This window comes from Haliotis rufescens, unplaced genomic scaffold, assembly GCF_023055435.1.
Source record: "Haliotis rufescens isolate VD_foot unplaced genomic scaffold, xgHalRufe1.0.p SCAF_12, whole genome shotgun sequence".
In the NCBI taxonomy this organism is placed as follows: domain Eukaryota; kingdom Metazoa; phylum Mollusca; class Gastropoda; order Lepetellida; family Haliotidae; genus Haliotis; species Haliotis rufescens.
This window is the reverse complement of record NW_025963802.1, coordinates 37,111,012-37,134,287: the sequence shown is the minus strand read 5'-3', so window position 1 is coordinate 37,134,287 and position 23,276 is coordinate 37,111,012. Positions and strand designations below refer to the sequence as shown.

General features: G+C 41.0%; 1 protein-coding gene across 1 annotated transcript in view; it reads left to right on the top strand.

The window, feature by feature from the left end:
* LOC124136572 (UPF0687 protein C20orf27 homolog) overlaps positions 1 to 23,276 on the top strand; it is a 44,467-nt gene that overhangs the window by 6,010 nt on the left and 15,181 nt on the right. The window contains exon 2 of the mRNA XM_046502527.2: positions 16,201 to 16,428. Within this exon, the coding sequence (XP_046358483.1) occupies positions 16,201 to 16,428 (228 nt within the window). The remainder of the gene's footprint in view (positions 1 to 16,200; positions 16,429 to 23,276) is intronic.

Sequence of the window (23,276 nt, the reverse complement as noted above, 5' to 3'; positions counted from 1 at the left end):
TGCAAGGGTGTACATTTGTATTACGTTCCTAATTGCTACTTCAGGCCAAACCTATTGACAGCCTGTTTGGATTCCGGGTTAGAATTGGTCCCAGCAACCTATGTTAGCAAATGGATTGGGTTTTCAACCTCTGTGAATTCATTGATTATGTGTCATCATACCCTGATAGAGGGAATCGTTTCACGATCTCACGATTGTCTGGTCTAGAGTCGATTATTTACAGGCCGCAATCATACAGCTGGAATATTGCTGAATGTTGTGTTAAACCACAAAACACCAAGAAAAAACACACACGTTGTTGACCACAGTTATTTCAAATATCCTGACGTACCCTAATTTTGAAAGGCTAAGATGGCACTGCTTATATTTCTAGGGATGAGTGAATCAAAACTCTAATTCTGCTTCATACCAGTAGGCATGGTAGGTGATGTCTTCAGCAATAGAATTCAGCTACATTTCGAAAGAAAACAAATCCTCGATAAAAAGGCGTGACCTCCATTACCTCGTCTTAACTTCCGCTGCACTCGTGTGACGTCACCTATTTTCGAACACCTGATTGGTTTCTTACTTTAGCGGGGTTTTCATGAATGAACAGACATGTTTTGGTGCACATTTCTCAATGCAATTTTTGCAGATCGGCATCGAAATCCTATTAAAAGAATATCAATATTTGTCAAATTAACGTCTTCACACTATTTTACTCTTCCTTTTACCACGACACGTGCACCAATATTCTGACCGATGAGGGAATGTTTTGTCAGATGTACAGTACCTCACATGAACCCAATGTTGACAGGTCGAACGCATGCACCCTCCAGGTGGCAGTATGGATGATGTCACAATAAATATCAAATTCGGCTGTTTGAAAATAGGTGTCGTTAGAAAATAGGGTACTGGTCAATACACAACCAAGTATCACAATTTAGTATTTTTGCCTTCAAATTAATACCCGATGTAAGGTATAAAATAACATGCTTTGATGTTTCAACAGTGTTAGAAATTGGCACTAAGTCCTATAGTCCTTGCCAAACTGGCTAACAGTTAAGGTATCATAAGGTCTAGTAGAAATTTGCCCTTTTTAAGGGTTTTGCTGTATGTTATCATTATAAGGACCAGTGAACTAAAACTGTTAGTTTCTGTTGCTGTTCAACCAGGCAATCATGTTGCTTTACTAGTGACAGTCTGATCTGAATTTCTTGTGAAATTGTATAAGTGCTAAGAATATGACTTGACAACCAGGAAAACATCAAGAGCCAAAAGCCTCCCTTAGTAAAAAATCTACTTTTGAGGTCTGCCTTGTCATCATGACTACAGAGAAAAATATCAGGCGTTTTAAATGGAATTTTTATGTTAAAAGTATTATTTGGGCAAGCGGAATTTGACTTGAAAAATCTTATTTTGACCATGTTAACTACTTGCCTATATGTTGTGATTAGTGGCAAGAAATCTGAGAAAAAATAAGTTCCTTGAGATTTCCTTTGTACTTTTGGCGGAGACTTGTCGTGGATGGCATGATTGAGAGGCAACAGTGAAAGTCATGTCCAGTTATTGTAAACATGCTATTGTCCAGTTATTGTAAGCATGCTTTTGTAATATCTCTCTCTCTCCCTCTCTCTCTCCTCTCTCTCTCTCTCTCTCTCTCTCGAGGAACACAAATGATGTTAGGATCTGTCAGATACAGCCCTTTTCTATGCCACTGAAACAAAGACTGTTTTATTAATAGAGATGTTTAGTTTATGAATTTAGTTTATTTGAATATATAGTAAGATCATTTATAGACATTTATGCAGAATCCTTCCAGGCTAGACCGCCTCTGTGGTCTAGTGGTGAAGTGTCCATCTGGAGAGCAGAAGGGCCAGGGTTTGATCCCCGGTTGCGTCATACCAAAATACCTTAAATGATGAAACTTGTTGTTACCCTGCCTGGCTCTCGGCGTTAAGGGGCTAAAACAAGGACTAGTTGCCTTGGAGTCAGTATTATGTGTCAAAGTTGGGTATTCATGTTAAACTGAGGCATGGTATCTCAGTGGGCTAGCACTATAAAATCGGCATTAGTCGAGACTAGTACAAGCAGCCACACACACACCCATGCATGCACGTCGCTATATAAGAGCAATAATCTTAAACACAACGTTAAACCCTATTTGACCTCACCTCTTTCCAGGCTATGAAATTCCTTCTATTTTAGTGCCGATGGTTAAAGTCATAATGGTGTAGTCGAAATAAGTTAGTAGTGCCTGAAGGCCACGTTAAGAAATCATAGTTCTTACAACAATACTTTGGGACACTGTGTGTTACTGAGACCAGAAATAACCATGATAAACACATGGCAAATGGACCTGTTAAGATCCGGGGTAGAATGGGTCTTCAGCAATCCATGCTTGCCGTAACAGGCGACTATGCTTGTTGTAAGAGGCGACTAACGGGGTCGGGTGGTCAGGCTCGCTGACTTGGTCAAAGCTTGTCATCGATCCCAATTGCGTGGATCGATGCTCATGATGTCAATCACTGTATTGTCTGGCCCAGACCCGATTATTTACAGACAGGCCTAATATAGCTGGAATATTGCTGAGTGCGGCATTAAACAACAAACAAACAAAGGGAATGACAAACTTTCAAAATTTTCTACTGCGTAATTTCTAGCCTTGTGAAATGACATTCTCTGAGTTGATGCATCAAAAGTCTCCTTGTAGTTGGCCTACTTTAATTCCAAAGGGCACAACTAAACTTCTCCATGAGTGCCCTGCATAATGGCACGCTTGAAGAAAAAATATGTTTCTATCCCAGCATTCAAACAAACACATCAATATGAAGCTCATGCATTGATGGTTAAGTACTGACCAAGTACCGACCATGATCAAATTGTTAATTTAATGCAGTTGCCATCTCATCAATGGCTGGTTTGGGTCATGGACGTCAACTCCATCCATTCCTAATTCCTTAATTCTGATTGTAAAACAAATACTAGTGCGTGCTTCTATCTGATGGGTTAAAAAGTGTGGTTAAAGGGAATTCGAGCACTGAAATCTGTAATGGAGAAATCTCTCAAATCTGTTGATTCTGGAAGTAGAATCAATGAGCCCCAAAGGGCTGATTTCTCTGACTAAACCATTTTATGGTTGAAGTATAATTTTGCCAAATGAGTTGTGTCAGTTTGACTTGTTTAAAATGCATGTTGAGAATGGCCAGTGAATTTCTGGATCAGAATCAATTGCAAGAACATCAAAAATAAGATGACATACCAAATTTGACGTAATAAGCACCCGGGGTGCTCTCAAAATTAGAAACAGGGGGCTCTTATTAGAATATTATTTTGGTGAAAAAAACAGTTAATAGATAAATTTTGTGCTTTATGCTGACAGCCTTATGTACGACAGATGTGTTTTTCCAGATTTTAATTGTCCATAATTAAGGGTGCATATAACACAAGGTGCGTATTATCGCGAAAAGATAAGTCTTGTGTACAGTGATCAATCGGAAGGGTGCCAATTGTGATTGTTCAGTAGCCAATATATTAGCAAATATCGCCGTGGGCGCTTATTAGAGCGGGGTGCTTATTACGTCGAATACGGTAATCATAATGATTAATCATGCTTATCCTGCAATGTCAATGTCCATCTCGGTACCTGCCCATTCCTTATCCATTGCAGTCCACTTCCACACATGTAGAACTCAAGGTCATAAGTCATAAGTCGTCATGTGGAATTCAGAGCCATCTTATAAGATTTGATATGGCTGTGTGACGGTTCTGTTCTGTTTCGTTGTGTACTGAACTAACATGCTTGTTTCCATGTTTCCAATCAGCTAATTGAGCCTGGGATTAGCTGCAATTGAAGACCAGTGTCATTTGACACTCTCTCTATGAATATGTATGGCTTTGTGCATGTGTGTTAGCTCACCTGGCCTGAAACCTTTTCTTAGAAACTGATCTTGTTCCCACAAACGATGACACTCCACTTTGTGTAAGAGTGTTGAATCTGATTATCAATATGGCCGACTGAGTGTAAAAAAGTATGAAAAATTATATAGCATCAGAAAAATTATTCTTAATGGAAGGTTTATGTGGCTCAGAGTTAAAACTTGTGCTGAGTACATTTAACTGTATTGCTACAATGTTCTACAATAGTACATTCATTTTTGCCAATTTAGAAAAAAGTAAGTTACTTTTTATATATTTGTTAATATTTTTGTCCTCTGTATTTCTGCCGAAAATATTTGAACAGCAATGCTGACTGCAACAGCTTTGAAGTGTCGGTCTTTCTTGACATTTTAGACTTTTAACATATCCAGGTGAGCTACGTTTCCAAATGTTGAAATTAATCTGTGATGGTCTGTTTTATAGCTGTCTTACTTTGTAACATCTGTTTTCCCAAGCCGAGTGGCAGTCATTATACTGAAGTGCATATTTTATGCTCTCTTATGAAGTTGGCTAGAGTGAAAGACTCTCTGTTTAAAGTGGCCTTGCATTAGACATGTGTCTTCTCAAACTGGCAGTGATGTCGTTTAACAGGAATAACTTTCCAATCAAGGTTCCAAGAGTCTGTTTTGAAATTTTCATGTCATGAGTTTTCTCAGTCCCGCAAATGTTATGAGCAAATGATGTTATTCTGCTGAAAATATTACGCCATTTATATATTCGGCATCTTTCCACCCCATACAGGGGCATGCTGAAAGTGCTGAAGCCAGTGCATTTAGTTTCCTCATTAGCTTAGCTGGAAGCAAGACACTTAATTTCAGCTTTTTTTGTCCATCATCTTCTCATGATTCTGGGGGGCACTGGTGGCCCAGTTATCTAAGGCGCCACAATTCGATAGGCAAAGTTGCGTCCCTTGGGCACCCCAGAAGCCTATGATTGTGGGTTCAAGTCCCGGTTCACCCTGATTATGTTTCTAGGTTTGTCTGCACCATACCCGTGCTCGTGGGTTTCACCGAAGTGGTAAAGGCCTGAGACCTGCATCCCGTCAGGCTTTCCTCCCACATTAAGCTGACACGCCGTGATATAACTGGAATACTGTTAAAAGCGGCGTTAAACCCAACCCACTCAATCACTCTCATGCTTCTAGTGTCACAAATCAGGCGTCTATGTTCATTGACAGTAGGACAAGTTACATCTCAGGGTAAAGTCTGTCAATGTGCGTACCAATTCCTGTGTTTATACCTCCATAAACGCAAAAAATATTGTAGTCAATTCTTAAATAATTGTGGTGTCTGTTGGGATTTCATCAGAGATCAGGGGGCACAGGTGGCCCAGTCGTCTGAGGCGCCGCAATTTGCTGTGCAGAGTTGCATCCCTTGGGCATGCCAGAAACCTATGATTGTGGGTTCGAATCCTGGTTCGCCCCGATTATATTTCTAGGTTTGTCACCATACCCGTGCTCGTGGGTTTCACCGAAGTGGTAAACGTCTGAGACCTACATCACTTTGGGCTTTCCTCCCACATGAAGCTGACACGCCGCAATATAACTGGAATAATGTTAGAAGCGGCGTTAAACCCAACTCATTCACTCACTCATCAGAGATCATTGCATATGGTCAGAATCAGTTTGTTCCAACCAATCAAGTGTCTGCCTGGAGAGTGGAAGGTTGGTGGTACCATCCCTGGCCATGTCATACCCTAAGATGTTCACAGATGGTACTTGTTGTGTCCCTGACTGGCACTCAGCAAGTTGGGGATAAAACAAGGACATTTTAAGAATAGTTTGAATAGATTGAGTTAGACTAACATATAGTCTCTGAAATGAACATATCGTACAGAAAAAAACAGTTGTTCAGTTATCTTAATAAAAATCTAATAAAAAGGGAGCCCAGTGATTCTCTTCATTTTCAGACTGATACTGCAGTAATCTAGACTTGCCAAACATTATAGACTTGCATGGGCTGTAGTTGATATAAATGTATCAGGGTCTGTAAGACAGACTAAGATTGAGTTTACTTTGATGGTTCACGTGTGTATATTTTTACAGATCAACGAAAGGGTTGCACATTTTGACTAAAAATTCTATTTTGCCTGGATCAATTTTTGGCACATATGATTGATCATTTCATTGTAGCTAATCAATCATCAGTTATAATCAATCATTGCTTCATCACGAGCATCTACAGATAAATGGTTGTCTCTTCCACGTATGGAACAAGATTTCCACTAAGTGCATGTGCCACTGGCGAGACACATTTGTCAAGAACTGTCTGACCGATTCTGATGGCAATCTTGCCCATTAGATTATTTTGGGATGTGTGTGTTGCCTAACTGATTGTAACAAGTGTCTGTGTGTGCGTGGGGGGGGGGGGGGTGTATAAGAAAGGGGCTTAACAGTTGTGTTTGACCCATGAAGATCCGGGGCAGAAAGAGGCAACCATGCTTGTCGTTAGAGACGACTAACAGGATTGGGTGGTCAGGCACGTCATCGTATACCTAATTGCGTGGATCGATGCTCATGATGTCAATGACGGGATTGTCTGGATCAGACTCGATTATGTACAGACTGCTGTCATATAGCTGGAATGTTGCTGAGTGCCATGTTTAACAACAAACACCGTAACACCACAATTGTGTTTAGTTACAATAATATATCTGCAGTTGTAATATCCATCCTTAAAAAAATAGCTCAACATTCTGCATGTTTTGATTTGTGTTTAGCTTAAGGTATTTTTTTTCATGAAAATATTCATAACTGTTTGATGGACAGTATTTGTAGTTTACTTGACATACCGTATTTTCTTGAGTATAGTGCGCACTTTTTTTCGAAAAAACACAGCTGTGTAGAAGGGGGTGCGCATTATACACGAATTATGAGTTTGGATTTTTTTTACCCCCCATGGAAAGACATTACCGTGAGCACGAAACACCGGGAATACCATGTCAACAAATCCATACTGAAGTACGCAAAATAACCATGTAATTACACTGTCTTGCTATAAAAAGTGTTCTTTGTATATCTGGACTTATGTTTGTAACTTATTTCATTGATTTTATTCAAAATTCCTTATAATATTGTTTTTATTAATTTCGGCGAAATCGTGTGTGAAGCGATCGGAAGATCGCACCATTCACCGTTCTTAACAGCAACCACGGTCAGAATACCGCTATTGACGCCTTGAAACAAACTTTAGTTGACAGAGAATGGATACATATATCATAAATGACATACTTTGACTCGTTAAAAGTCATATTTGTTTTTGTTTGACGATTCTATGTCAACATGAAATTCTCGCGATCACGTGATCACGTGCGCGTGAGCCTTGACGGTGACTGGTCAGACATGTTCCATGTAAAAAATAATACCCGGGAATAGCGGTCAGCTGCTTCGCTTAGGGTTATTATTATTTTAAATATGTTTAGTAAAGGTTGCATATAATTAAGAAAATAATGGAATATATTATTCCTGATAAATAAAATAGTTTCAGATACAATTGTTGCCGATCCTTGCATTAAAAATCTTATAAAGTTATATCATTGGGTGTGTCTTGACCGAATCACCGGTCGATTCCAAGAAAGTGTGTGTACAGCTGATTGCTGTTTCCAGCTTAGTTTACGAGAAAATACGCAAGGTAATCTTAATCCCTAAATATAAAACAATGCCTAGCAGAACAATAAATACTATTTAAACGGTAAATAAACATGTCTGGTGATTTTTTATCTCAAATTTCGAATTTGTACTGACGAAGTTTCTCAGCACCCGTTCGTTTGCCGGACTTCGCTGAAAGGGTACGGTGTAAAAAAATTCTGCGCATAATATTCAAATTTCTTTTTTTCCAAAATATTGAACCCACTAGAGGGGGGTGCGCATTATACATGGGTGCGCACTATACTCAAGAAAATACGGTAAGACCCGTGAAGATTCCGGGGTAGAATAGGTCTTCAGCAACCCATGCTTGCCATAAAAGGTGACTATGCTTGTCGTAAAAGGCCACTAATGGGATCGGGTGGTCAGGCTCGCTGTTCATGATATCATCAATGGATTGGCTGGTCCAGACTTGATTATTTACGGACCGCCATCATATAGCTCACTGAATATTGCTGAGTGCGACGTTAAACAACAAACCAACAAACCAACTTGACATAACAATTATGACCTTACATTTTGTTTTGAAGAGCTCTGCATATTATGATTTCCAGGTATTCAATGTACCTTCCGACTTTGATATTAGTGTGGTACATTCTGTTTTGGTGCGTACCACATAGATATTTCACATCCAGAAAAATCCTTGTAATCTATCGGGTGGTCAATATGGTTCCAAGGTTACCTTGATGGGTAACACAGACCACAGTAGTTTTAACTCACTCACTAGATTGGGCATCTGGGGACCGATATGGCTTCTGATATCTGTTTTAAGGACTATGATAGTCAGGACATGGTTGATGCAAGCAGTGGTTGCTTTCACTAGACCGGGTATTGGGGGGTCAATATGGCTTTCAATATCTGTTTAAAGGGCTATGATAGTCAGGACATGGTTGATGCAAGCAGTGGTTGCTTTCACTAAACTGGGTATTGGGGGTCAATATGGCTTCCAATATCCGTTTTAAGGTCTATGAAAGTCAGAACATGGTTGATGCAAGCAGTGGTTGCTTTCACTAGACTGGGTATTGGGCGGTCAATATGGCTTCCAATGTCCGTTTTAAGGGCTACCATAGTCAGGACATGGTTGATGCAGGCAGTGGTTGCTTTCACTAGACTGGGTATTGGGCGGTCAATATGGCTTCCAATATCCGTTTTAAGGGCTACCATAGTCAGGACATGGTTGATGCAGGCAGTGGTTGCTTTCACTAGACTGGGTATTGGGCGGTCAATATGGCTTCCAATGTCCGTTTTAAGGGCTACCATAGTCAGGACATGGTTGATGCAAGCAGTGGTTGCTTTCACTAGACTGGGTATTGGGGGGTCAATATGGCTTCCAATATCTGTTTCAAGGGAAACGATAGTCAGGACATGGTTGATGTTGGACATGGTTGATCTGACAGAGATATCCTCTGCAATGGTGACTGCCAGTAGTAGCAGCTCAAACCTCCAGCTAGGGGGCACGGGTGGCCCAGTCATCTAAGGCGCCGCGATTCGCTGTGCAGAGTTACGTCCCTTGGGCATGCCAGAAACCCATGATTGTGGGTTCGAATCCCAGTTCGCCCCGATTATGTTTTGTTGGTTTGTCAGCATCATACCAGTGCTCGTCGATTTCACTGAAGTGGTAAAAGTCTGAGACCTGCATCACTTCGTGCTTTCCTCCTACATTAAACTGACACGCCGTGATATAACTGGAAAGCTGTTAAAAACGGCGTTAAACCCAACTCACTCACTCACACACACCTCCAGCCAGGGTGTCCCGTATTGATTACAGGAAGCAGAGTGGTCTGGAAGGCTGAAGATAAGTGAGTACTTCAGGGAGGAATGTGGCAGTCTGACCGTGCTCTGTGCCACTTGTAAATATCCTTAGTGTATGCACACTTGACTCCTGTCCATATGGCAATACAGCCCATCTCAAAGTCCTCCCTTGGTCCAAACACAGCACTTAATGGCAGATGCAGTAATCCTGAACCCGACATTAAACCTGACCTCAACACTTAATGGCAGTCTCACAATCAGGCAACACATTACCTGTGAAAATGATGAGCCTCCTTTCAGATAGCTTCAGCTATCCAGTGTAGTTTATCTCCATGTTATTAAGATTAATGCCCTTGACCTATTTGCCACCAAACTTGAAAGTTTTGTTTAAGAAATGGGTCACCATCTCCAAGTTAGCACAGAATTTCTCTCGCTCGCTGGTGACTTGTATCAGTTGTAATCAACAACTAATGATGAAACCACTTCTGACCACGAGAACGGTGTAGACCTACATTAAAAATTGCTGCTTCCTACGAGCAAGCCTATGATATTTTTAATCTAATGAGAAGACTTCTATGTATGAACTTCAGACCACACCTTTCTCTTTACTTGTTTTATCGATCTGCCGGCTGTATATTTTGTTGAATTGGAAACAAAATGTTTCAGAATTTGCTCTCTCTTTTATCCCGTCGGTAAGCTGATAGCATATTGCTCCCAAAAATATTTTCTAAACAAGGACCCACTGAAGTTGACAATATTAAACATGGGAGTCACAATATAGTTTGTTGTTTTGCCTGAAATTGATAGGATGCATAGATGCACGACAGTGTTCCCCCGCTAGATTCGTCAGGTTTGCCATGGCTTAAAGCAACAGCTGTGTTGCAGGCTCTCCTCCCACATTAAACCATTCTGTTTATACCAGCCGAACTGTAGTGGAGCAGAAAACTAAAAAATTGAATTGAATTGCTTTTCTTTTTTCTCCCCACCTGCTGACATGTATTTGTCCTGTGAAAAAGCTGTTAAAAAAAAGGTGTGGCCTTACTGGAAAAGATGTTTTCCTGCGTAATATTATTGTGGGAAGGAAGCCTTTCTGGAGCCAGGAGTTCCCAGTTGTATCTGTGGTAAACAACAAGGTGCAATACTGGAGCTAGTCTGTCTTACAGACCCTGATACAAATATATATCAAATACAGCCCATGCAAGTCTATAATGTTTGGCAAGTCTAGATTACTGCAGTATCAGGAAAATGAAGAGAATCACTGAGCTCCCTTTTTATTATATAAGATAACTGAACAACTGTTTTTTCTGTACGATATGTTCATTTCAGAGACTAGTTGTTATTCTATACTGGAGCTGGCGCTATTGCCGCTGGTTTCACTAATGAAATAAAATTTCAATTTGATAGGATGGTTATTTTGAGCATCATGTCATTTGAATGGCTCAAAACAAAGGTGTTGTAAACGGGTCCAGGATTTTCATGATAACAGAATGGATTCTGACTCTTGTCCATCTGCAATGCTGCATCAGGGATAAATCAATATTAAAATAACCATGGTGTGGTTATCCATTCACTTGGATTAAAAAAAGGCCATATGTCATAGCAGTGAGTTCATCGTGTAAACTTGTCACATAGTGATTTCTCCTCCGGAGCTGCTAAGTGAAATCACCTCAAGTTCTGTGTATAGGTTGGCATTTTTTTACGGTAACAGAGATCCAGTTGTTGATGGCATAAAATTTAAGAGTCTGGCAAACATTTGTTCAAGATTTGAAAAAGGCGGAATTTTTTTCAAAAGTTTAGATGTATTTGTTGCTCGCAACAATACGCTTCTTTTGAGTCTAAGGAATAACACTGGCAGGTCCATAGCCGTGTGTACTGTAATGGAATGAGATATATGTAGTGCTTCATGTATGCTTTGGATGCGGCAGATTTCAATGTTTGTGCTCAGCATGCTGAGTGAGGCTGTAGCCTACTATTTGTACCTGTGTGAGGATTTCATGGACAAAAGTTTTCCTCATGTCATGCTGGTGAAAGAGTTTTTCTATAAAGAGTTTGTGGTGGGTTGATGCAGACTTGATGAGTTTCATGTCATCATGCCCTGAATGTTGGGATTGTTCATGCTTTCAGTCACCGGTTTGCTTAGTGGAGATTCCATTATTTGTGCGTGTCCTGGTATAACATGATATAATGGAACGTTGCAGACTGCACTCTCAAAGAGTGAGTGAGTGAGTAGGGTTTTACGCTGCTTTTAGCAATATTCAGCAATATCATGGTGGGGGACACCAGAAATGGGTTTCACACATTGTACCCATGTGAGGAATCAAACCCGGGTCTTTTGCGTGACGAGTAAACACTTTAACAAGTAGGCTACCCCCAGTCTTAAGGAAGAGAGAGAAGGCATTTATTTAGGTGTATGAGAAATATACTACTCAAAAGAAGATAAGGACCACATGATTCTTTCATGCTACTGGCATGACAGATTAACTATTCTGAGTCTTTCATATTGCTATAGTTTATAGATTTACTATAGTATTATGAAAGAATTGGTGGTCCTTAACTCTTTTGAGTAGTATATGTGAGAAACCATAGTGTATGTAGGTGTATTGGATGTAGGTTGAGACAGCGTAGTGTATGTTTCATTTGTTGTTTAATGCAACAGTCAGCAATATTCCGGCTATATGATGGTGATCCTTACATAATCAAGTCTGAACCAGACAATCCAGTGACTGACATCATGAGCATCAATCCACACAATTGGAATACGATGACATCCATCAAACAAGTCAGTTAGCCTGATTGTCCGATCCAAAGGTGTTTTGGACAAAATTGAGGAGGAATACTGAACATGCAAACAGTGTTTGAAATTAGAAAAATTGCCAGTCTGCCATCAGGACCCACAGACTTTAGAAACTGCAGGCCCTGACTCAAGTAACACTCGTGAAACTACAGTCCCGACACGATGTCTACCTGCTACGGGCCGACAGGCAGGCGCTTATTTCGAACTCTTCATGGAACAGCTAGAAATAATGATAAGCCCCAGGAGATCCGACATATGCATGTCTGGGCCAGAGACAGGAAGTAGTCACGTAATGCAGGTTTGTGCCATCCTATGGGCAACACTTACAACAGACAAAGTGACTTGGGTTATCTTCCCTTGTCTCTAAGCGTGTTGTGGAATATGATGATTGCCTGCACACATCTGCTGGGATATATATACACAGTGCAGGTGGTGGGAGGAATGTTGTTGTTGTAAGGGACAGGTTGTCGGCATTACCTGGGGGAAAATATTTACAACAGAAATACATCAGGGCTATTAAGTTTCCTGCTGAATAACATAATGAAACTTGTGTAAAGAGGAGAGGCACTTCATACAGCTGATTGCCAATGATCAACTAATATTTGCAGAAATGTATCGTTTTTGTTGCAGCATGTGGGAAATGTGCTGGAGGAAAATGCAGTGTTTGGAAAACTGTTAGATTGCCTGTGACTAAATGTTATGTTTGTGGGTTTATGAGGGTTTATGAGGAAGTAGCCTATGGCGACCCTATGTCTAGTACAACCCAGCATAGAATAGGTCTTCAGCAACCCATGCTTGCCGTAAAAGGCAACTATGCATGTCGTAAGAGGCGACTAACGGGATCAGGTGCTCAGACTTGATTATTTTCAGATCGCTGTCATATAGCTGGAATATTGCTGAGGGCAGCGTTAAACAATGAAAAACAAACAAAACAACCCAGTATTAGACATGTTAGAAATAAACTCAACAACAAACGTTCCTGTGACACCAATATTTTACTTTATTTTTCAAACAAGTAAAGTTTGGTTTTCAATATTGTAGTACATGTATGGAATCAAGTCACAAAAACGCAGCTGCTACAGAAAATCAGGCATTCCATGCAAAAGTTGACTTATATGCAAGCCCCATGCATTTCACTACCCAAGAATGGGCATAAAAATATATGCATTAACAGGATTCCATATGCATTGTTTAGCATCGTGCTGACAACAGCCACTCAGAAAAACAACAAAATTACGCAATTATTCAACATTACGAAATGCCACGCCTGTCCGAAAATGAGCGTCTGCGAGCCATTGGTATGCTTGAAGCATGATTGAGTCAACGTGATGTTGTAAGACAATTTAACGTCCACAGAGTCACAATTTGGTGTTTATGGCAACCTTGGCAACAGATGAATGCAGTCAGAGACCATCCATGGAGGGGCAGGCCAATAACCAATAATCGACAAGACAACTGGATTCGAACAACACACCTACGAAATCGATTCCAGCCAACAGATGTGCAGGGATTGTCGCCAGAAGACCCGCCAGACGTCCCGTTTTGACAGGAAACCACCGTCAGCACGTCAATAGTGGTACAGACAGTGTCTATGCAGGACGGCCATGCAGTGGGGACAAGTTCTATTCACTGACGAGTCACATTTTCACCTCAGTCACAGCGATGGACAGATTCAAGTGTACCGACGTCGAGGTGAATGTTACATCAATCGTTGTGTCATGGAAGAAGATCGGTTCAGGGGCGGCAGCGTTATGGTATGGGATGGGATTACAGCAAGACAGAGGACCCGTTTGATAGTGGTAGAGGGAAATCTCAATGGACAGCGCTACTGATATCACCTCTGATATCTCACCAATCGAGCACATGTGGGATGAGAAGGATCGGCGCTTTTGACGTCAATCACGTGTTCCACAGACACTCCAGGAACTACGAAACATGCTCCAGCAGATATGGACAGATATCCCACAGGACTTTGTGCGATGCCTGGTCCATTCCATGAGATGAAGATGTGTTGCTTGCATCGCAACCAGAGGTGGACACACACGCTGTTGATTTGTAAATTGATATTTTCTAAAGTCAGTATGAGAAATTAAACCATTTGAACACTTACAGGAGTCTTTTATCTGTTGCAAACTGAAATTCTCTCAGATTTGGTAAAAAACATAACTTTGCATTAAATCTTATTCAATGTCACAGGAACTTTTGTTGTTCAGTATACTTTTCAAGTGGAAACCAGTCCCTCTAGTCATGAGTTTGTAGCTTGTCCTGCTTGAACAAGACAGAACTGTTTACTATGTCTATATTTTTTTTAGTTTTATTCAGTTCTAATTTATAGCCAAGTTGGCGCGTTGAGAACCACTGTGAGGTTCAGAATTATAGCCCTCGAAGTCTATGAGGACTACTAGACTAACATTTAGTCTCTGAAATCTTATATTACACAATATCCTTCTTGACTCTAAAAATAAAAAAACAATTTCCCTATGCTGATTTCAGAATTCAGATTTGTGGAATAGAGCTGGCTAGACTTGCTTTTGTTTGCCTTTCTAGATTGATTTTTGTTCAAAAAAGGAATATATTCCACGGTTAATGGTGCAGGACTAGAGGACTACCATCACTGGTCGTTTTTGTGTAAAATTTGATTAGTTTCCTTGAGGACTTGCCATGTGTAGAGATGTGATAGAAACTTCAAGACATTAGTTTTATGATCATTTGTGGCCTTTCAGTAGTGTTTCCCTAAAGATAATAACATATGAACATCTCTGTCTTCTGTGATGTTGAATGTAAAATCAGCTGCAAACACTGCTGAGAGAAAGAAAAAAACGATCTGCTTTGTCTTTCAACTGACGTCAACAACTCATTAGAGACACAAATGGACTTTCAAAGTAATGGATACGTAGTGACATGATCTTGTACAGTGTGGAGAATTGGTGTAAAGATTTCCATCTATACTACTCAACTTTCAATAGAGATCGGAAGTTTCCAGATGGGGTCTGGATGTAACTGATTTCTCAGATAAGTTGTCATACGAATAGTGTTTGAATTTGCTATGGAAGTGAAACGTGCAGTTTAGTTTCAAGTTGATTCAACATAAATACACAGTTCAATAAGTTGTCATACAAATAGTGTTTGAATTTGCCTTTGAAGTGAAGCATGTGAAGCATCGTGTCAAGTTGATGCAACATAAATACACAGTTCAATAAGTTGTCATACAAGTAGTGTTTGAATTTGCCATGAAAGTGAAGCATGTGCAGCATCGTTTCAAGTTGATTCAACATAAATACACAGTTCAATAAGTTGTCATACAAATAGTGTTTGAATTTGCCATGAATGTGAAGCATGTGCATTTTCATTTCAAGTTGATTCAACATAAATACACAGTTCAATAAGTTGTCATACAAATAGTGTTTGAATTTGCCATGGAAGTGAAGCATGTGCAGCATCGTTTCAAGTTGATTCAACATAAACACAAAATAAGTTGTCCTCACATTAGGTCACAGCATGAAATACTTCGGTGTCCCTATCAAATTTTGAGTAGTATATGTGATGAAGGATAACAAGGAGTCACAGATGAGGTCTTGAACAACAGAAATTTCAATTAAAACCTTAGGTATTTTTCATTTAATCGCATGAATGATATCCTAGGGAAGCAGAACGGAGTTGATATATCAGCTTCTCTTGAAAATTAATTGCAATCCTGCAGAAAGTATTGAAGTCGACAACAAATACTCCGGGTTCTGATACACCTCTCCAATGGCCCATTATCTGTGATTATTTGAGTGGATGATACATTCAGCACTGAACTGTTCAGGTGATAGATGCTATTACTGTCATTATTGCTCGCAATAATGGTCTTATAGCTGGAAGAGACATCGACGTGTGCGACCCTGCTCTTTAGACGTTATTACCTCCGTCCAACAGCTCATTCCCTGTCTACAATGTCCTTGCCGCAATGTTCATTTCCATATTGTTGCCAATTTAGCCGGGCAGGGATGATGTTGTTTTAGGTTTATTGTCTGATAATCTCCCCAGCTGCCACCTGTTATTGATGATTGATCTTCTCAGATGCTGATCAAATGTTTTCTTTTCTTCACAGACAGGAACGGCCATGTTCATTTTCCAGCTGATCAGGTGGTCACCCATGACAGTGAAATTCAGATCGTCCGTCAAGAAAACAAATATGATGTCCACCTGGGCTTCCTGCAATTCCGACACTTGTACAAGGTGACGTTCTGTGTTAAAGATACCCTTGGAGAGGACATTGAAGCTGATCCCTTACAGAACCTTCACGTCAAGATGGAGAGCTATCAGCCAACTGAAGATGGTGAGGAGGGAGAGTGAGTTGTGTTTAACGCCGCTGTGAACAGTATTACAGTTAAATCACGGCGGTTCAGATTGACGTGGGAGAAAAGTCTGACAGTAGTTTAGGCTGGATTTGATACTCAGTGAAACATTGTTTAAATCAACATCCTGATAACTATTGATAAAAACATCATGTTATCAGTACAGGGATAATTCTGCCCAGGCTGTCATGAATAAGTTGGACCAATTACTGAAATAACAGATATGATGCATTGATTATGTCTGTAAATTACTGTAAAGTAATAATAAAGCATCGACCCATTTCTGTAGAGCAATGATAACACTACATCTGCCCCATTCTGTAGAGCAATGATAACACTACATCTGCCCCTTCCTGTACAGCAATAACACTACGTCTGCCCCTTCCTGTACAGCAATAACACTACGTCTGCCCCTTCCTGTACAGCAATAACACTACATCTGCCCCTTCCTGTACAGCAATAACACTACGTCTGCCCCTTCCTGTACAGCAATAACACTACATCTGCCCCTTCCTGTACAGCAATAACACTACATCTGCCCCTTCCTGTACAGCAATAACACTACATCTGCCCCTTCCTGTACAGCAATAACACTACGTCTGCCCCTTCCTGTACAGCAATACCACTACGTCTGCCCCTTCCTGTACAGCAATAACACTACGTCTGCCCCTTCCTGTACAGCAATAACACTACGTCTGCCCCTTCCTGTACAGCAATTACACTACGTCTTCCCCTTCCTGTACAGCAATAACACTATGTCTGCCCCTTCCTGTACAGCAATAACACTACGTCTGCCCCATTCTGTACAGCAATGATAACACTACGTCTGCGCTTCCTGTACAGCAATAACACTACATCTGCCCCTTCCTGTACAGCAATAACACTACGTCTGCCCCTTCCTGTACAGCAATAACACTACATCTGCCCCTTCCTGTACAGCAATAACACTACATCTGCCCCTTCCTGTACAGCAATAACACTACGTCTGCCCCTTCCTGTACAGCAATAACACTACGTCTGCCCCTTCCTGTACAGCAATAACACTATGTCTGCCCTATCCTGTACAGCAATAACACTACGTCTGCCCCTTCCTGTACAGCAATACCACTACGTCTGCCCCTTCCTGTACAGCAATAACACTACGTCTGCCCCTTCCTGTACAGCAATAACACTACGTCTGCCCCTTCCTGTACAGCAATTACACTACGTCTTCCCCTTCCTGTACAGCAATAACACTATGTCTGCCCCTTCCTGTACAGCAATAACACTACATCTGCCCCTTCCTGTACAGCAATAACACTACATCTGCCCCTTCCTGTACAGCAATAACACTACATCTGCCCCTTCCTGTACAGCAATAACACTACGTCTGCCCCTTCCTGTACAGCAATAACACTACGTCTGCCCCTTCCTGTACAGCAATAACACTATGTCTGCCCCTTCCTGTACAGCAATAACACTACGTCTGCCCCTTCCTGTACAGCAATTACACTACGTCTTCCCCTTCCTGTACAGCAATAACACTATGTCTGCCCCTTCCTGTACAGCAATAACACTACGTCTGCCCCATTCTGTACAGCAATGATAACACTACGTCTGCGCTTCCTGTACAGCAATAACACTACATCTGCCCCTTCCTGTACAGCAATAACACTACGTCTGCCCCTTCCTGTACAGCAATAACACTACGTCTGCCCCTTCCTGTACAGCAATAACACTACATCTGCCCCTTCCTGTACAGCAATAACACTACGTCTGCCCCTTCCTGTACAGCAATAACACTACATCTGCCCCTTCCTGTACAGCAATAACACTACATCTGCCCCTTCCTGTACAGCAATAACACTACATCTGCCCCTTCCTGTACAGCAATAACACTACGTCTGCCCCTTCCTGTACAGCAATACCACTACGTCTGCCCCTTCCTGTACAGCAATAACACTACGTCTGCCCCTTCCTGTACAGCAATAACACTACGTCTGCCCCTTCCTGTACAGCAATTACACTACGTCTTCCCCTTCCTGTACAGCAATAACACTATGTCTGCCCCTTCCTGTACAGCAATAACACTACGTCTGCCCCATTCTGTACAGCAATGATAACACTACGTCTGCGCTTCCTGTACAGCAATAACACTACATCTGCCCCTTCCTGTACAGCAATAACACTACGTCTGCCCCTTCCTGTACAGCAATAACACTACATCTGCCCCTTCCTGTACAGCAATAACACTACATCTGCCCCTTCCTGTACAGCAATAACACTACGTCTGCCCCTTCCTGTACAGCAATAACACTACGTCTGCCCCTTCCTGTACAGCAATAACACTATGTCTGCCCTATCCTGTACAGCAATAACACTACGTCTGCCCCTTCCTGTACAGCAATACCACTACGTCTGCCCCTTCCTGTACAGCAATAACACTACGTCTGCCCCTTCCTGTACAGCAATAACACTACGTCTGCCCCTTCCTGTACAGCAATTACACTACGTCTTCCCCTTCCTGTACAGCAATAACACTATGTCTGCCCCTTCCTGTACAGCAATAACACTACATCTGCCCCTTCCTGTACAGCAATAACACTACATCTGCCCCTTCCTGTACAGCAATAACACTACATCTGCCCCTTCCTGTACAGCAATAACACTACATCTGCCCTATCCTGTACAGCAATAACACTACATCTGCCCCATTTTGTAAGGCAATGAAAACAACTTCTGCCAATCTCCCATAGTTTATCTAGGATTATGATCGCTGCTAAGTTGCAGCACAATATCATTTGAGAAAAGGTGCCGTGGGAATGGATGCATTGTGGCTGGTTTTCATGATCCGGTAACCGATCTGTCCAACATGCGTGTACAAACTACACAACATGACAAACTACACGTGGATGTATGGTTAAGTTTGGCCAACTGTAATAACGAGTGTTTCATGTGACATTAAGTAGCTTGAGAATATATCATGTTTTCTGCTGCAAGAATGCACACTTATAAGATAGATGAAGCCTGCTTTGTTTGGTAGTAAGATCAATGTATTTGTATTAATCCTTATGTGCGTCAGACGGCTTATCTCACATGGACAGCCTTAGTCCAAATGTTGTACCAGTGGTCACTTCCAGTTCCTTCAGTATGATGTATCTGTGTACTTGTGAAAGATGGCAAATCAGAGGAGGGATTGGGTGTCAGAGCCAGGCAGGGGCAGCTAGCTGCAGTGTTCACAATAACCCATCAAGACAGTCGAGCAGGTGACCCATAAGTGTTGCCTGCTCGTCTTCAAAATTACCTGCCAGCATGACAGGCATGATAAATATTGAAAAGTTGCAGAAACTAAGAGACGAATCATGTCTTTATTCAGTTGAAAAAATGCAAACAATTACTTGAGAATCTAGAAGGAGTTATGATAAAACTCAATACATACGTAGTCTGTCAGATAGTCTGGAAGGTGGAGGAAAATTTCATTCAGCCCGACTGAAAAGTTACCAGCCACGGGCAGGTGGGCAGGCAGTCATTTCGGATACTGGCTGTGTGAGTGTTGCTATTGGCTAGAGGAAGTAATTTTCAGGACGTGATCCTGTGTACAGCGCACTGGCCGCAAAACAGGCAAAGTTAAGCAACTTTGATCTCAGTGAGTGAGTGAGTGAGTTGGGTTTAAAGCCGCTTTTAACAGTATTCCAGTCATATCATGGCGTGTCAGCTTACTGTGGGAGGAAAGCCCGAAGTGATACAGGTCTCAGACATTTACCACTTCGGTGAAACCCACGAGCACAGGTATGGTGCTGACAAACCTAGAAACATAATCAGGGCAAACCGGGATTCAAACCCACAATCATAGGTTTCTGGCGTGCCCAAGGGATGCAACTCTGCCCAGCGAATCACAGCGCCTTAGACAACTGGGCCACCCATGCCCCCCCTTTGATCACAGAGAGTCTTTGGATAGGTTACCTTGTTCGATTGCTTGGATCGTGAGAGTTTCTAGGGCTTTGGTCTTGCCTCACACTGAAGCACATGTAGCACATGAAGTATATGTGGTGTCTCCTTGGGCAAATGACTTTTTTCAAAATATGCCTATGTTCACCTAGTAGTGAATGGGTACCTGGTAGGATGAGATGGTAATTCAACTGTTAATCTTCTAACACCTCACACACAGATTAGGTTGTTTACTCCCCAGGGAGCTGAGAATGAAACACTGAGTGCACGCTGATCCATTGACCAGGGTAATAATTCACTCCTCTAACGTTCACTCCCCAGGAAGCTCAAAGGCTCAGTCCCCTGAAAGGTTCAAGACCCCATTGTGTCAAACTGTAATTCATTAACGTGTCTTAAAACCTCCACTGACTAATGTGCGATTATGTTGGTTGTATCAATTTTTCATGACACCATCCATACATTAACGAGCCCTTAACGTAATGGAGGCTTGGGGGAACCATTAACCCATTAAACAAACATGCCTAATAGTATGGGCTTATACAGTGCTATAATGCAAGGCTCCAATAATAAGCTTTGACACTGAAATCGCCAAAACTCAAAAAGTACATCACAAATGGTGGACAGAAGTGATCCATTTGGTAATTATGTTTTACCAAACTTTCAAGTGAAGAGAACTGCTATTTTCACCTGCACCTGGATTGACTGGTCCAGACTCGATTATTTACAGACCGCTGTCATATAGCTGGAATATTGCTGAGTGCGGCGTTTAACAACAAACAGACAACATCCAACAACATCCAGCTGATGATGACAGGAAACAAACAGTGCTGTTTGCTAGAAGAGTACAAAGCAAATATCAAAATATTTTAAAAATAAAACATTTACGTTCATTGTGGAAGGTACACATTTGAGTTGAGGGTAACACAAGCTAAGTTTTTCCTGCACTGTCACCTCTGTTGGCTGAACTGTTCACTGGTTACGAGGATCAATAAAACCTATCTCAACCATAATGGATACATTTTGTATAGATTGTATAGATTGTATCGCATGTTTGATGTTAATGTGCATGTAAACAATGTTATCTGACTATTGTCCCTGCGGAAAGGTTAATGCCAACATGTTTTACAGTTAATGTGGGTTTTTCTTTTGTGTAACCTTTTAAACATGGCTCGTTTCAATTTCTTGTTCAGTGTTGTATATGTAAAGAATAGTGAAAGAGTTGTTGTTGATGTATGGATGACTTCAGGGTGTGTATGCAGGGTATGTGCATGACCGACAAATACCGTTATCATTAAGTGTATTGTCCTTCCTCATATTGCCAATTACTGGCCTTAAGTATGAGCTAATTGTGCTATAATTATGTTGACTATGGTAATTTCCATTCATTTGACATCATAATGACTTTGTTATCCTTGGTCAGGGCTCATATTGACAGGTTGTAGGGGTGACTATTGGTCTGGAAATCACTATTACGATAACTATTGATATTGAAAGAAACTATTGCGATAACTATTGATATTACAAGCAACTATTGCGATAAATATCGATAGTTTTCAGTGTATCATTTTAGATGGATTTTAGAGTTGAATTAAACTGAAGTTTCCTTTGAATGTGAAAACCATAACAACAAATAAAAAGTAAAGTTTGAGATATGACTGATTTGTTTTTTCTTTAACATAGCCAAAATACTTCCAAACACTGGATTTTCCATCCAAGTTTGTCACAAACTCCACTTGACTGTCACCCTCTGCCATTTTACTTCAAGAAAGACCGGTTGCTAAGCATCAAGGCCAGTTAACTCTAATCTTCACTCGTTCGCGAGCGTTTTTCCGTGACTCAATCGCATGATATGGTAAATACAATCAAAACTATCAATATTCCTAACTGAAATCGATACTATTGATCGGATAATGATTTAACAATTGATTTATTGACTTAAAGTGCTTACCAATAGCAAAATATCAATATTTCGATTTATTGTGACACCCCTAACAGGTTGGTGTAAAATATTCACTAATTTCAAAGAATTCACATTTTCTAAGACCAGTGGTAGCTCTTGGAGTGGCTTTGTAGTTACAGTGTTCCTCATCCCATAGACCAGGGTTCAATTCCCCAATAGGGTGCAATATGTGAAACCAGATCTTGGTGTGATGTACCTGGAATAAGCTAGTGTTAGACTTGACTCAACCGGTTACAGAAATAGTTTGTCGTCACACCAATCTGTTTGGTCCTCTAGGTGGTTTTAACTTTCCAAGCTCTTGCTTGTTTTATGCATTTTCTGATGTTTGAGGACGTATGTTTCGTGGTTATTTCTGATGTTTGAGGACGTTTCTTACGTGGTTATTTCTGATGTTTGAGGACGTATGTTACGTGGTTATTTCTGATGTTTGAGGACGTTTCTTACGTGGTTATTTCTGATGTTTGAGGACGTATGTTACGTGGTTATTTCTGATGTTTGAGGACGTTTCTTACGTGGTTATTTCTGATGTTTGAGGATGTATGTTAGATGGTTATTTCTGATGTTTGGGGACATATGTTAGATGATTGTTTCTGATGTTTGAGGACGTATGTTACACGGTTATTTCTGATGTTTGAGGACGTATGTTACATGGTTATTTCTGATGTTTGAGGACGTATGTTACATGGTTATTTCTGATGTTTGAGGACGTATATTACGTGGTTATTTCTGATGTTTGAGGACGTATGTTACGTGGTTATTTCTGATGTTTGAGGACGTATGTAAGATGGTTATTTCTGATATTTGAGGACATATGTTACATGGTTATTTCTGTCAAGGGACAGGCTGTAATGAAAAAGGAGAGTGACTGTTGACAAACTTGTCTGTCAGGCTTGTACTGTTCCTGTCCGGACACAGCAACATTAGTTGGTCTGTTTCTTCCCT